Source organism: Vigna radiata, unplaced genomic scaffold (assembly GCF_000741045.1).
Source record: "Vigna radiata var. radiata cultivar VC1973A unplaced genomic scaffold, Vradiata_ver6 scaffold_281, whole genome shotgun sequence".
NCBI lineage: Eukaryota > Viridiplantae > Streptophyta > Magnoliopsida > Fabales > Fabaceae > Vigna > Vigna radiata.
In genome coordinates this window covers 272,034-288,561 of record NW_014542220.1, presented here as the reverse complement: position 1 = coordinate 288,561, position 16,528 = coordinate 272,034, and the positions used below count along the sequence as shown (strand labels likewise).

The following is a 16,528-nucleotide window of genomic DNA, read 5'->3' as shown; positions in this document are numbered from 1 at the left end:
CTTTCAATGAGGGGTAGTTTCAGACCTCACTTTTTACCGTTCCATTTTATACCTTGTAAATATTTACGAGGTATAATATTTTTACACCCTTTTAATTGTTTAATAATTTGATACAGTCATTTAATTATATAGAAATTAAATTTAAGAATATCAATTTAAAATTTTTTATTACTACTATATTGTTATAAAAAGATTGTAAGTGGATATTATCTAAAATAAAGATGTGAACATATTATTTTTTTAAATATTTAGTCGCCTTCCTTTTTATTTTGAAAAGAATTGGATAATATATATATATATATATATATATATATATATATATATATATATATATATATATATATTAGAATTCAGAACGTTCATTAAAAAAAAAGTTGAGATAGACCGTCAGATGAAGATAATCTTATGAAGAGTTTCTGTCTCTGTTGAACGTTCTCCTTACTTCTTACTCCAAAATATTAATCCGTATAAGGCTCCTCACTCCAAATGACTGAACGGGTAGGCCTTTTGTAATTCAATAGAAAGTCCAAAGTGAGTTTACCTCTATATTAGCCCCTATTTATAGAATTTACAAGAATCTGACCAATTAATGAGTTTACCTCAAAATTAGCCCCTATTTATAGAATTTATAAGAATGTGACCAATTAATTTACCTCTTAATTATCATTAATACAAACCTTAATAGCTTAACAGTAGCTGTTATGACATTAATTACGCTTTAACTCTACTCAACAATTGTCGAGACCGACCAGTCCTAAGTGCCCATTGTTTGTTAGGATCGAGTGGTCCTGCTATGCTTTCTGGCATGTTTCCCGCTCGATTCTTTACCTCAATTTCGTCATTGCTTCCTATCGGTCATACTTAAGCCCATAGTAACATATATTAATTTTTTTATTTTTTTTATTTATGAAAGAACATGTATTTTTTAGTAAAGACAATTTTTTTTTATTTACTTTGTTAATTTTTTTTCAAAAGTTTTAAAAGATAATAGTTCAATTCAACTTATTAGAAAAGAAAATTAATTCAATAAATCTGAACTGATTTTCCATTCAAACATCGTTTTGAGTTACTACAACTTTTAACACTTCATTCCATTTTATTTTGTCCACTAGAAACAAATCCAACATCCCTTATATAAATGTAAACAATGTTCACCAGTTCTTGAAAGGAACCACCACAGAAAGAGAGAAAGTAATACTGCAGATAGAGAGAATAACAGAGTTTTTGGAGGAAATGAGCATTTTGTTGTATATGCCTGCCATTCCAATTATTATGATACGCTTTTATAACAGCATACATGCTATGAAAAATGTAAAAAGGTAAAGGAATAAAGTTTGTTAGGATTCCAAGGTGTGACTGAATCCTTCTAGAAGCCTAAACACTGCCAACTCATCACTCAGTCACGTAGTCATTGAGGTGTGGGGGTTTCCTTCTGATTCTTTTGGGTAATTCTCCCCTCTCAATGTTTTCCTGATCCTGTGTTGGGCCCTGAGGTTCTTCATCAGTAATAATGGGCCTAACATTTCCTCTCTCTTGAAGAGGCACCTTGTCCTCAAGGTGAAATTGGGCTTGGATTTGGGACCGATGTTCCCAGCTAGCCTCTTCTAAAGGTAAACCCTGCCAGTGTATAAGTATCAATTGTTGGGGATTATCTTGGTCCTCAAACATCTTCCAATCCAAAATAGTTGTAGGGATAAGGACAGGTTGGTTGTCCACGATTTCTGGAGGAAGATTTAGTGGTGGTGGTGAGGGAGTTGGCCCGTGATGTTGTCGAAGAAGACTCACATGGAAAACATTGTGAATTTGTGTTGAAGTAGGGAGGTCCAGTTTATAGGCCACTTCGCCTATTTTCTCCAAAATTTTGAATGGTCCAAAAAACCTTTTCTGCAATTTACTAAGGTATGGACCTGTAACTGAGTGTTGACGACGTGGACGAAGGCGCACGTAAACCCAATCCCCAATTGAAAATTCAAGATATCGACGATGCAAGTTTGTCCACCGTTTCATCATGTCTTGCGCCTTCTTCAAATTGGAATGTAGTTTTTGGAGAATGGCATCCCCAGATGAAATTTCAAACTGAGTTGTCGCATTAGAAGTGTCAATGTTCAATAGGTGAGGAATGCTCGAGGGAGGACGACCGAACATGACTTCAATAGGTCGAAGCATTTTTGGTTGTGTTGAAGCACCACTTTGCCCAAGGAAGAAACTTACCCCAAGAAGAAGGACGATAGTGCACAAAGCAACATAAATATTGCTGCAACACTCTGTTGGCAACCTTAGTTTGACCGTCAGTTTGAGGATGGTATGCGGTGGACATTCTCAATTTGGTCCCACTCAAGCGTAATAACTCCCTCCAGAATTGGCTCAAAAAAATGGTGTCGCGATCAGAGATCATGCTACGAGGGAGACCGTGTAACTTGGCTACCATGTGTACCAACAATTCAGCAAATTTGGCAGCGGAAAATGAACGTGGTAATGTGCCGAAATGCTCTCCTTTAGAGAAGCGATCAACTACTACCAGAATGGTACTCTGTCCTTGATATGGTCCAGACCTATAATAAAATCCAAGGATAAATCCTCTCAGCAACCAGAAGGTGGAGGAATTGGTTGTAGCAACCCTGGTGGACGTTGAGTGGGTATCTTAGTTTGCTGGCATGTGGTACATTGGTTCACAAAAGTCTGCACATCCTTCCTCATGTGTTCCCAGTGGAAATTCGCTTGAAGTTTGGACAATGTGCGAGTGATCCCTGGATGACCTGCTAAAGGAGTAGAGTGAAATTCTTTTAACAATAGGGGGATCATGCTGCAAGATTGAGGCAGCCACAGTTTCCCTTTGAAGAGTATAAAATCATCGCACAAGGAATACTCAGGGAAGGATAGTGGTGATGCTACAAGCTTCCCTTTAAAATAAAAGAATTCTTTATTTGCACTAAGAGAAGATTTGAGATCTTGTAGAAAATCCAATTGTGTGATTGAAATAATAAACAGGGAAAGTGCATGAGTAGAGGGAGTTGGAGGTACTCTAGAGAGTGCATCAACAACGGTATTAGTTTTGCCTGGTTTATAGTGAATTTCAAATTCATAACCAAGCAACTTTGCCACATATGATTGCTGAGCGGGAGTGAGAACCGCTTGAGATAGCAAGTCCCTGATGGATTGTTGATCAGTATAAATAATGAAATGACGACCCAACAAGTATTGTCGCCATTTTTGTACCGCAGAGGTGATGGCACACAACTCCCTGATGTAGGTGGGTGAATTCCTCAATTTAGGACAAAATTGCTTGCTAAAGAAGGCAATAGGGTGCCCTTGTTGTGATAGGATTATGCCTATTCCAGTTCTAGAGGCATCTCTTTGTATAATGAAGGCTAAATCGAAACGAGGCAAAGCCAACACCGGAGCATTAGTGAGAGCTTGGTTGAGTTTGTTAAAGGCATCGGTAGCATCATCTGTCCATAAAAAATTATCCTTTTTCAACAAATCAGTAAGAGCAGAAGCGATAGAGGCATATCCTTTGACAAAGCGTCGATAAAACCCCATAAGGCCAAGGAATCCACGGATAGACTTCAAATTCGATGGGATAGGCCAATCGATAACCGCCTTTATTTTAAAAGGGTCCAGACAAACCCCTGTACAGGACACCAAATGGCCCAAGTATTGGATGGACCGTTGACCGATCGAACATTTAGAAACCTTGAGGTGGAAACAATGATCCAGTAGAAGCTTGAAGGTTGTCTCGAGATGAGCCACATGATCATCTAGTGTGGAGCTGTAGACGAGTATGTCGTCGAAGAAGACGATGATAAAGCGTCAAAGGTGTGGTCGGAAAAGGTCGTTCATGGTAGCTTGGAAGGTGGAAGGAGCATTACACAAGCCGAAAGGCATAACCTTGAATTCGAAATGCCCATTGTGAGTTCTAAATGTTGTTTTTGCTGCATCCGATGGTAGCATCAAAATTTGATGAAACCCGGAGAAGAGATCCAACTTGGAAAACCAAGACACATGTCCTGGTTCGTCCAGTAATTCGTCGACTGTAGGAATGGAAAATTTGTCCATGACGGTGGCGGCATTGAGAGCCCGATAATCAACACAGAAACGCCATGTGCCATCTTTCTTTTTAACGAGAAGGATTGGTGAATGTTAAGCCACTGGCAAGTGTACCAGATCGTTATCAAGTAATATAATTGGTAAACCCAATATCGTTCTTCCCAAAGGACTCTTATGCCTTACTTTTCATGTAAACAAATCGCGTAAGACTTGAGAAAAGAATTAAGTTGGTGTTTGTATGCAAAGAACAAAAATAAACATGTAAATGTAGTTGATTCAATTGGTTTTAAGAAACTATGGATGAATGGTGTTGTTGGAGTTTACAATTTCATCTTATCCACTCTCATATATTTACTTTTCTTATTTGCTTCACTTATTTATCCAATTGTCATGCAAACTTTCTAGCCTACCCTTAACCCAATCCCTTGGTGAAAAGAGCGTATTATTAATTACCGGCTTGCTATCCCTAGTCTCCCCTAGTAACCAATAATGCAATGTGAACAAAAGCAAAATAGAATTGATCATCCTACCCCTATCCCTAGACAGTATTAGCATAATCAAGGAATTTCTCACCAGTTCATGACATTATCGTACGTCCCCGTATCAATAAAGACAAATAACGTTTACTCAATGAGTTAAAAAATAAAAGCATTAAGCATAGATGAGAACCCAACAATTGATAAACAAGTATATGACAAGCATATGAAATAAATAAGAATTTGGATATATGGGAGTTTCAAAAGATTACATTGTTCCCCAACAACAAAGGGTTTAGTTCACCATAATCATGGTGAAACTAGATGAAATATGATAAAAGAATGGAAGAAATAACCCTAAACTTGGTAGATTGGAGCCTAAGCATCCAAGGAACCTCCTCCAAGGTGTGTGGAATAGCTCTAGACGTTTCTCTCTGCCAAAAGAATCCCCTTTTGATTCGCACTGGGGCTATATATAAGTCCAAAAAGATAACAAAAAGATTACAGAATCTAGCTAATAAAAACAGACAACCGCCTAGGCGCCAAAGTTCACTGCTCAGCGGTTTGCCTCTTGCCGCTTTGACCGCTCAGCGGTTAGTTTTGTCGTTGAGCGGTTTCCCTCTAATCGCTCTGAGCGCTCAGCGGACCATTCTGGCGCTCAGCGACTTACTTGACCCTTCTTTTCATCATTTTTCTCCTTCTTTCATGGGTCTAAGTCCACCTTACTTCACTTCCATCTTTAATTCATCTAAAAACCCTGCAAAATAATGTAAAACAAGCATAATATCTCTAAAACCAACTGTTGACTCTCACAAGACTCAACTAAGTGTTTTACTTTATTTAAAGCTCATTCTAAGCCATAAAGGGTATGTTTTGCTATCAAATTTAAGTATGAAAATAACGGTTTTTGAACCATTATCAGTGAGGAAAACGGACTTGTACTGGGTGTAATGAACCCTGATGCCAACATTTTATGAACCTGAGATGCAATTTCCTCCTTTTGGAAGTGTGGGTAACGGTAGGGGCGAACGGAAATAGGCGGTGTGTTGGGAAAGAGGTTGATGGCGTGATCGGTTTGGCGAGAAGGGGGAAGTGATGTGGGTGTAGAGAAAAGGGTTGAGTATTGCTAGATTAGTTTTTGCAGTTAAGAAATGGTGGATGTTGGTATATCCGCGGTTGACGAAGCAGTGGTGGAAAAAGAGGATGAGGTGATAGGTTTGGGCAAGGGTTCTAAAGTAAGTTGAAATAAGGCTTCAACACGGTTTGTTTGTTGGAGGCGTCTGAGTTGATGGGCAGTGATGGGTGAGGGATTTGGGCTTTGTTTGCCTTTTAGCTCTACCATTTTGTTTTCCCACATAAACCTCATAATGAAGGGGCTGATCTGTGAAAGCCACTCGACACCCAAAATTAAATTTGTTCCAGAAAGATCAAGAGGGTATAGGTCCACGGGAAAAAGAAAGGATGCAATAGTGACTTGGGCCTGCGGGCAAAAAGATGTGCAAGGTAAAAAATTCCCATTACCGACCATCACACGTAAGGGGCTTGGAGTGGGCTCCAGGAAAAGATTCAGAAAATGGGCCACTCTAGATTGGATAAAATTATGGGTTGCCCCACTATCCACCATAATTTGAACCTTGCATCCGCCTATGGATCCACTAATCCGAAACGTCTTGGGGCTCCACTATCCCGAGAAGGAGTGTAAACTGATGAGACCCGCTTCTAAAGGAGTGTCATTAGGGGAATCAGCCTTATCGGTGAGTGGGTCGGGGAACTCCTCGTCATCAGCCACTGTGAGGAGAAGGAACTGGGATTTGCAGCGATGGCCTTGCGTGTATTTCTCGTCGCAGTTGTAGCAAAGATTTTTTTCTCTACGGGCTTGCATTTCGGCCTCCGTAAGTCTCCGGATAGGTAATTTGGATGTGGGTGTTGGAAGAAGAGGGGGAACTGGTTTAGGGTTAGGGGCGACGGTAGATGGGATGTGAGTTTCGGGTGGTCGGGAAAATCTGGAAAAGGGTGGCGATGATACTTTGATTTTCTCATCGTGGAGTTTCGCAAACGCCACAGTTTGGGGCATATTGGAAGGTTAGAGAGCAGTAACCTCGCGTCGAAGGTGAGGCTTGAGACTGGAGACGAAACAACTAAGGTAGAAGTTAGGGGGATCCTAGAGATCCAATTAGCAAGGGATTCAAACTCAAATATGTACTCTTGAAGGGATTGAGTCTGCGAGAGCTTGCAAAGAGTTGCAATGGGATCCTTAAACTTGAAGGGCGCAAAACGCAACTCCAAGGCTCTAAGGAAAGCTTCCCGCGAGGTTAGGAGACTGTTGTTGTGCATCCATTGATACCAAGCTAAGGCAGGGCCCTCAAGGTAGAATGATTTTATTTGGGTTCTTTGATCTGGTGGTGTCTGGTGGTAATCAAAAATCTAGGTGATCTTAAAGATCCACCTCAGTGCATCCTCCCCGTTAAATGAGGGAAGGTCAAATTTGAGAGGGCGTGGGGACGATGAGGGAGAAGGTGAAAGGGATGAGGAAATTTTGGATTCAAGAAGAGAAGTGCGGGCATCGATGTCATGAAGGGTATTAGAGAAATTTGCCTGAAAAAGGAGGATCTGTTCCAACTTTTTGTCAAGGTGAGATATGGCGTCAGAGTAGGAAGCCATGGAGTCACTCTCAATGAAAGCACCAAAATAAAAGGAACCACCACAGAAAGAGAGAATGTAATACTGCAAACAGAGAGAATAACAGAGTTTTTGGAAAAAATCATAATTTTGTTGTATATGTTTGCCATTCCAATTATTATGATACGCTTTTATAACAGCATACATACTATGCAAAATGTAAAGAGACAAAGAAATAAAATTTATTAAGATCTCAAGGTGTGACCGAATCTTTCTAGAAGCCAAAACACTGCCCAACTCATCACTCAATCACGTAGTCATTGAGATGTGTGAATTTCTTTCTAATTCTTTTGGATAATTCTTCCCTCTTTCATGATCCTATGTTGCATAGGCTTGAAGTTCTTCATCAGTAATAATGAACCTACCTACCAGTTCTTTAGAGATGAATTACATTTATACTCATTTCATAGTAATGAATAAGTATAAATTTGCATCAAATAGGACAACCATACCCAAAACTACAAATGTATTGAGATCATGTTCAAAATTCTATTTGCCCACAGCTTTTAACCAAAACCAAATTTCTTTTAAAAATAAATTCATTTTTAAGTTTCATCATGGTTTCTAGTTTTGTAAATCTTCAAATCACTGATTTCATGTATAAGAATAATTTAAGAGTGCACAGAGACAATTAATATTACAACTTTTCTTTAAATATGATCAAAACACATCCTTAAACTAAATATAGAAAGAACTAAGAAATCTCAACATACCAATGGTAAAGAAAAAAAGAAGAAATGCTTCAACAAATTCAGTCATAAATAAATATGCAAACAAGTTTTGATTACATCCGAATTAGCCTACTCATAATACTGCAGAGTGCAGCATCTACCTAATGAGCCGATAAATAATATATCAGATACTCTACCTAGCTGAAACTTACAACACTGAAACTACATCCTACGGTAATAGACATCCGACATCAGACATCAGACATGTTTGAAACAATCACTGTAGACATTAAATAAAACATCTGAGTCATGAACTTTGTCAGCAAGAGTGCTTGAGGTTGTTGATCTTCAACTTAACAATCAGGCAAAGATATGTTAATATCAGTAGCTGACTTTCTTGAGTCTGCCATAGAGTGCATGTTCACCCAGTTATCTCTTCTAAAGGCATGAGGAGGACTCAGGTTAGAGTTAATACTTCCTGAATTTTGCACCACATGTGCTCCACTCATTACATTAATATTCACATCCTCTTTTTCAGGATTGCTCGCCGGCGGTGGTGGTGGCGCCGGTGCTGGTGTTGGAGACACTGCAATTACCGGAGAAACAGCTGCTGCTGCTGCATAATCAGTAGACTTAGGCTTTTTTAGTTTCTGCTCTTGCTGGCTGCTTGGTAAAAAGCTTCCCACCACCACCTAAACATAAACAAACACACATAACTCATCATCAAAGAGTGAGAATGAGTATTAGCAAACTTTGTTTTGGACATTGATATTTCAAAATTGAATTTTGTTTAATATTAAGGAAGATCACTTGCCTGCACAGGACTGGCAGCTACAAGAAGACCGGCAACTCCACCACCGACAACTCGGCCGTCAGGGCTAGCCAGAGAGACAGACATTCCACCAGACCTGCTTCTTGTACCTTGGTTGTCAGTAGGCATGAATGATCCGGACAAGGAAAGTATCTCAAAACGGCCCTGCAAGAGAAAATGATTTCAGAAAAACTGTAACAGTTGTTATATATTTGAGATCAAAACAGTTCAACATTTACAGAAAATGGTAGTGGAATAGTAGAAATCAGACCAAGTGATGCAACTTATGATGAAACTCCCAGACCAAGTTGAATTTAAGAAGTATAAATCAGAAAGAGAGAGAACTTATGATGAAACAACTTACTTTTGCATGTGATCATAATACAGATACACAAAGATATATAAACTATTTATAGACTTAGTAGAGACTATTCCTTAAGATTATGGCAAGTGATGCAACTTTCAACTTTCTCAATGCTAATACCAATGAACAATGATGATTTATTTGGTTGAGTAGAGAAAGAGAAAGGAAGAAAAATAAGAATGATAGAAGTAAAAGAAAAATAGTGCAGAGACTTTTCTTTCCTTATTCAGATTAGGACAGTAAAAGGAAATGAATAACTTCAATGCAAAATGTTTATACAGTAATTAGAAAATTTTAATTTAGGATGTGTTCGGATAATATTCTCCATAAGTACTTCTTAGAAAGAGAAATTCGAAAGTTTGTTAAATAAGCTTATTCATAAGTTAAAATTAGCTGATGCAGAGGCAAATTTATAAAAAGTTTAACATATAACTTCTCTAAGATTTTATTTGTGAATTTGTGCATAAGCTGATTTTAGCTTATAGAAAAACTCATTGTATTCTTTCTTATTTTTCTGTTCTAAAGAAGCTTGTACAATCAGACCTTTTACCCAAAAAAGATTAAAGTTTTAACACCATTTTTTTTTCTAAATAAAAATTATTTATTTTTCTCTAGCAATTTTGCTATAAAAAATTTATTGAACTCTTTAAGAAACTAAAATGAAAAAGATAACCTATTTCTCTTCTCCTATCAAGAAAAAAAAAATTGAAAATTGGTATTTCTATCATTTCTCCCGTTTCTCCATCTCCTTCCTCTCCAATTACACCCTAAGCAAACAACATGTGCATTCATTAAACATGAAATATAATGAACATGTTTCCTAGGTACATTAAATGCCATTATTCAACCAACAAAGTTTTAGCAGAACTACAAAAAATGAATGCATCCACTTGTTTATCAAAGTTTTTTGTTAAACTGTGATTCAAATGGATTTACAGCCTTAAACAAAGTGAGGATTCTTTGCATTATAATATCAGTTTGAAAAAAAAGGAAAGCTCACAGAAAAGAAACAAAAATAAAACAATAAATGACACACCTCATAAGTTAAAGTACCCCCAGAAGAATCAGGCTGTCGAAGTGTAACATTTGAAATTACACCATTAGCAGATAAGATACATATAGCTCTTGGCCCTTGTTGAGAGAAGGATATCACCTTCATTGTAATGTCCTACAACAGCCAATGTGAAAAGCAAGATAACATCAATCAACTATAATCATTATAATATTATGAACTTTAATAGAATCATCGAATCTGTGTCGTACCCTTGTTTTGGAAAAAACCATAATAAAGCATGAACACAAAAAATAAAAAAGGGGTAAAAAGAAAGTTCAAATCCAGTTCATAGCTGTCACCATGCGTATAAAAATGACTTTTACTTATTAGAATACATTATCCATGTTAAAATAACGTGCACCCATTTGATCTGAATATTTTAATAGTATCAATTTTACAAAAAATTATCATTATTAAACAAAAAGTACTTGTTTCACACCAGAAATAAACTAATATATAGATAATTGAACAGTAGTAATCAATGAACTGTCTTGAATTTCCATTGTGAATTGCTAAGTCCATTCACAGAACAAATAAAAGGTTGTATACTTTTGTCATCCACAAAACTACAAATAAATAAACAAAAAAAAAATTGCAGAAACAGATATTACAGTGGATTTTTAACAGATTTATAATTCAGAATAAACAAATATATAAAGGGCTACCAAAAGTTTACTGTCTACTTGAAAAACGAAATGTAAAAATGTGAATTCAATGATGGTTTTCCTTTGCTCTGTCCCAGTGAAGCATACCTCACCAGCATTGACAGTGATGATGTGTGGCATAAAATTTGTACCATCAGAGCATGCATTCAAGTCACCTACAGAAGCGCCAAAAATAGATATTACTGAACAGAGTTGAAACTTAGAAAGCAATCAATGATATCTAAAAATAACTCATATTTTGAACAAAAAGGCTGTTTAAAAATTAGAACTCAATGAAAGATTTGTGGAAAGTAGTTTCCAACTCCACAGTTAGACAGGATGCAAAATTCAAAGAAACACAACCAAGTAATAAAACATCAGAAACATGTTTGAAACTTCACTACAAGGTAACACAAAATGAAAGTCACTTGATAAACCATATTAATTACCATCAACAACAATCAACATTGAACTCATCAAAGAGACAAGGATCCATGATTTACCTAGATAATCCAAACCAAGTTTTTTCGACTGCTTATACTCCATACCCCGCATTTTCCCCCTCTTGCCAGATGAAAAATCATTAGAAGATGGTGCAGAAGATGAGATTGGCATTGGTGACAATGCCATAGTGACAGACCCATCAGGCCCATATTTCCTTGGTCTACCTCTTTTCTTCTTTGCTGATCCATCCAACCCCACACTCACTGGTGAGATGACAATAGCTGCAGCACCACCAATGCCGCCGCCACCGCCACCACCAATGCCGCCGCCACCACCATCAGGGACATGAACCTGGTTTGGAGCTTCACTCCTTGGCGCCACATGATAAGCTGATGGAGCTTCTGCCCCTATCACTGTAACCCCAGAACTAATACCTTCTCTGGCTTCCATGCAAATATTGATTTTTCACTCCCCGACCCTGTATCACCAAACCAACACCTACAACCCCAGAATAGAATGAAGAACAATAAGTAAGTAAAAGGAATATTAGAGCATAATCCATTAAAAAAAAAATTCATAGCTTTTGCCAAAAGCATCAATGCATTCAAGCAAACCTTCTAGAGCATGATTCAAAGACACTGTGAAAACCCATCTAAGGATCTCACTGACGACTAAGAAGGTAATGAAAAGATGCAAACTTCAGTTTTACAAGACGCTGTTTCACTTGATCAGCAAGATCTGTTGAGATTTTTAGCGATGCAATAAGAAAAAAAAAATTAAAAAAAAAATAAAAATAAACACTTCTTGTTTCTAGTAGAGGAATCATAATAAGAAATGCAGATATCTGGTAGCAAAGTTGAGATTTTTGGCCTTTGTTCATGTCTGGAAACGGGTACTTAGTTTCAAACACAGGAGCAAGAAATTTACCTCTTAGCAAGAGAGGAAAAAAGAAAAATCAAATATTAGCTACTAAAAGCAAAATAACAAAAACTAGTAAAATAGTACAATTGTATAATTTTTCAAAAAATTCCCCCACTCGGCTAAAATAATTATGAAAAACCTGGTAAAAATAAAAATAAAAATCATCCATTTGTTCAAATATTTCTCAAGCTGGAGTGTAAAAATAAAGCAGAAGCCACACAAAAACATCATAGGCTTTTCAGAAACAGAAAAACAAACAACACCCTTTGCCATAAATCTGCTTCACACCCAGCATTTTTTTCCAATCTTTAAAAGACAGAAGAAAGCTGGAAGAAAGGAGAAAAATAGTAATAAATACCAAAAATACAAAATAACATTACGAAACAAAGCTCCTTATATATTCTCTTATGGAAAGCAAATCAACATCAGGTGTGGATATTCTTCAGAATGCAAAGATCATGACCTGTCACAGTGATTCCACACTTGAGCAAGCTTCTTCAGAAGCTGAAAACTTGTATTCAGATTTCTCTTTCAGCTCAACAAGAAACTCATCAACTCAACTGGACTCACCCCAGAGAGTGAAAACACAAAAAAGAAAAATAAAACACAAAAAAAAAGGAAGAAAAAAAAAATACACTGTTTCCTCTGGAAAATTGAAGCCACTTACAAATTTCAGAAGGTGAAAAATACTCGCTGGCTGGTTGGTTTTTCCAAAGCTGCTTGAATTGAGAGTTGAAAAAGAAAGAAAAATGGAAAGCTCAAAATAAATACTACTGTTACAGCAATTAAAAGCTAAATAACAATACCAATAATAATTATTATTATAATAATTCAGGAAGAAAAAAAAAAGTTTAATAATAATAATAAAGTGTGCTTCAATTAAACAAATAAAATATATTAAAGATTTTATTTGATTTGAATAAATTCCTAAACCCGATAAATACAATTTGGTTAAGAAGAATTTGGCGTCCGTGAGGGGCAATTAAAAATTCTGAAAATCAAAATCAAAATGAAAATGTGTGTACACATTTGAATCATAGGTTATTATGGTAAATTTGTCGTAAAGCAATCAAATTTATAGAAAATAAAGTGTTCTCTTTTTCTTTTTTTATTCTCAAATTAATTAATTTTCCTATTTAAAGCTGCAAAGACAGTGTTGGACGGCCAAACCTTTATGTTTCCGCTGACCTCCTTTTTGTCTTTTTTCACAAAATGAAAGATTGTGTCACTTATCATACCCTTAATCTTCCTTTTAATTACCATTAATGCCACTGAAGTGGAACATTTTCTTATATTTATCTTTTTTATTAAAGAAATCTGTTAAATTCATTGAATGTCTTTAGATTGGTGTTAATTAGGGTTGCTTCCATTGACAAAATTCAAGTGTGACCAACAAAAAGTTGTTGATTTTTCTTCATAAATACCCACCAATTATTATAATATTATTTTATATTAATTAATATAAACAACAAGGCTTGTAGATTACAAAGAGGCAGAGAAATAAATACTCCAGACTTTCAAAATATATAATGCCAATTACTTCTTTGAAAATATCATCAACCTCACAATCATCTTAATTATTTCCAAGCCAGAAAAAGTTAACAAGAAAAACATTAAATTTATTTTAAGACTATTTAATGTCCCCCTTTTGCTTTTTCTTTTATTTCACCCATAATAATAATAATAATTCTAAAATAATACACAACTTGTGTTTATAATTAAGGATAACACTTCAATCTCCTCATAACTCAGCAGCAAGTGCTGTGATCAGTAATTAAATTATACAACTATCTTATTAAAAAAACAATTATTCATATATTATTTTTCGCGAACTTTTTTTAATAAAAATTATGTTTTTCGTATATTAAAAAATTCATTTTTTTTATACAAACATATTATTTACAGACTTTTAATCGTGAAAAAAAAATATTATTTTCCACATATTTACAGTTTTCTCTTATATAAAGATGTATTAACATCTAATATATACTTAGAAAAGAATAAAAGTAGTAGATTTATAGGTTATGTATATAATAATAAAAGAGAAATAAAAATATATAATCAAGACATAGTGGTTGGAGGGTTTGGTGTTCATGCATCACATGTAAGTGAGTTTTGGTGAGGAGATTGTGGAGAAAGGAAAGAAAAAATTTCTATATTAAGCAGTGAATTTGATGTTCAAGAATTTAGGATTTAAGAAAAAAAATACAATTGAGTTAATTTTAAACTAAAGAAAAAATGAGAAAATTCGGGATAGCCATTTTTTTTCTTCATCAAATTAATTATTAGAAAGTAAGTTTTCAAGTCTAACTTAATCTCATAAAACGGGTTTGTAAAGTGAGAATTGTATTTCACTTATATATTATAAAAGTTTTGATACCTTATTAGAAAATGGATTTGTAAACTTAACTCAATCTCGCAAAACCGACTCGTAAAATAAAGTTTGCACTCATTTATATATTATAAATTAACCTTATTTCTAATCAGCATGACACTTCCAACATTAATGATTATATTTATATAAGAGTTAAAGTTATTTGCAAGCATTACATGTTGAATGTTTTGAATTAGAATTTATAATCAAAAGAAAAAGTCGTGATTCTATTCACAATAGTTATCTAAAAAGATGGAGAATAATAACATTAAAAAGTTGCTGAACTATTTAAAAACATAATAATTAAACTCACTTACAAATCTTAAAAATTATTATAACATCGATTTAGCATTTTTTTTACTATAAAAATATTAAAAAAATATATATTTTCCAGAATCAAGGTATGTTGGTCATATATAATAATGGTTTATAAAATATTTCCGAGTTTTGCATTTCAAAAATAAATTAATATTTTTGTCACCTATTTCATGTAAAATTTGAAGTTTGTGATTTTAACTTATGGTAAAAACGATAGTACGAATGAAGGACAATTGAGTAATTTTGTTATATATATGATAAAAAAAGGTTAATTGAATTTAATAATAATAAAAATAAGTGTTAGATATTTTTGTTGGTGTTGTATAAAAAGGGGATGGTGAGTGATGTATGGGCATTGATGACATAATGTTTATGCATGGAATGTGTAATGTGTAATGAAGAAAAAGAAGATGTTGATTACATGGTAGAATCTGAAAGCAGAGAGTGTCACGTGAGAGAGTCACGTGAGAGTGGGGATTGGTCATTGTAGCAGGTGTAGCCACCTGCCTCAGTTAGGAAACACTTTCCTTACCCGTGAGTTAGTGACGGAAATAAAATATATTATTTATTATTATTTTTTGGATAAAAAAAGAAATTAAGAAAACCATATCTTGCCCACAAAGTCATGCCTTCCTTCAACAAATTTAAAGTTACGTTTCATCTAATCTAACTTAGATCTTATTATTTTTATTATCATTCAAAACCCTTTTCAACGATGAATTTAAACATTTTTAATTAAATTTTCCCGCTTTAAATATTTTTAATTTAGTTTTTCTGTTTTTCTAGTATTTGATTATTTCAGTTGTAATTTTGGTTTGCCATGTTACTTAATTGTCTCACTATATTAATATGATTAATATAAAAATGATATCTTATTTAATATAAAATAATGAGTAACATTTATTATTTGTATTGAAAATATTTAGAAGTTGATTTGATAATTTCTATATCATAATTCATGATAATATGGTAGATACAATTCTAAAAATAAAAATAATACTCAGACAATATTTTTTTATAACATTTGAACATCATCTATGTGTTATTCTTTGATTGGTCTATGGTGGTGTTTATGATTATTATTATTGATTGTGGAGTAATTATTGACCAATCACAAAATGACACATAAATGATGTTTAAATATTGTCAAAAAAATGTTATCTAAGTATCATTATCCATTCTATAATGGTAGTGTTAAATATGATACTTAATCGTTATAGTTGGTAATGTGAAAATTATCAAAAATTCATGTTTACTTGATATTCTCTCAACCTATATGTTAAATATGATACTTAATCGTTATAGTTGATAATGTGAAAATTATCAAAAATTCATGTTTACTTAATATTATCTCAACCTATATATACATGACATCATCTCGAATTATATTACACATGTTATATACGTCATTTGAATTTGTATCACACATAACATAGATTATCTTAAACTAGATTATCTTAAACTAGTTATGAGTATGTATATTTAAAATAAAACCAATATAAACCAACTATAATTACATAAGTTAAGATGTAAAATAGATTAGTGAAATCCTAATTAGAATAACAAATGTGATTTATGTAGTTCGGATCCAATAACAAAAAAACAAATAAACCAAATATAAATAACACTATTTATAAAATTAATTATGTACTTCATTATGATTTTTATTATCATAGAACATCACCTCGTTTAATATTTTTTCATAGTTTTGAATTGAGATAACAT

The 16,528-nt window shown here is 34.3% G+C and overlaps 1 protein-coding gene across 3 annotated transcripts; it reads right to left on the bottom strand.

Moving 5' to 3' along the window:
* Positions 1–7,940: 7,940 nt before the first annotated feature.
* On the bottom strand, positions 7,941–12,891 carry LOC106779426 (AT-hook motif nuclear-localized protein 7). Of its 3 annotated transcripts, XM_014667525.2 has the most exons (7): positions 12,779–12,890; positions 12,575–12,671; positions 11,250–11,688; positions 10,855–10,922; positions 10,085–10,216; positions 8,688–8,849; positions 7,941–8,565 (listed from the first exon to the last, which is right to left on the bottom strand). In XM_014667525.2, exons 3-7 carry the CDS (start codon positions 11,638–11,640, stop codon positions 8,227–8,229), a joined length of 1,092 nt encoding a protein of 363 aa, XP_014523011.1. In that variant the 5' UTR covers positions 11,641–11,688; positions 12,575–12,671; positions 12,779–12,890; the 3' UTR covers positions 7,941–8,226. The 3 variants fall into 3 exon arrangements, with proteins under 3 accessions (XP_014523011.1, XP_014523012.1, XP_014523013.1); XM_014667526.2 differs by lacking the exon at positions 12,575–12,671 and having other exon boundaries at positions 12,779–12,891; XM_014667527.2 differs by lacking the exons at positions 12,575–12,671; positions 12,779–12,890 and adding an exon at positions 11,805–11,930.
* Positions 12,892–16,528: the final 3,637 nt, after the last annotated feature.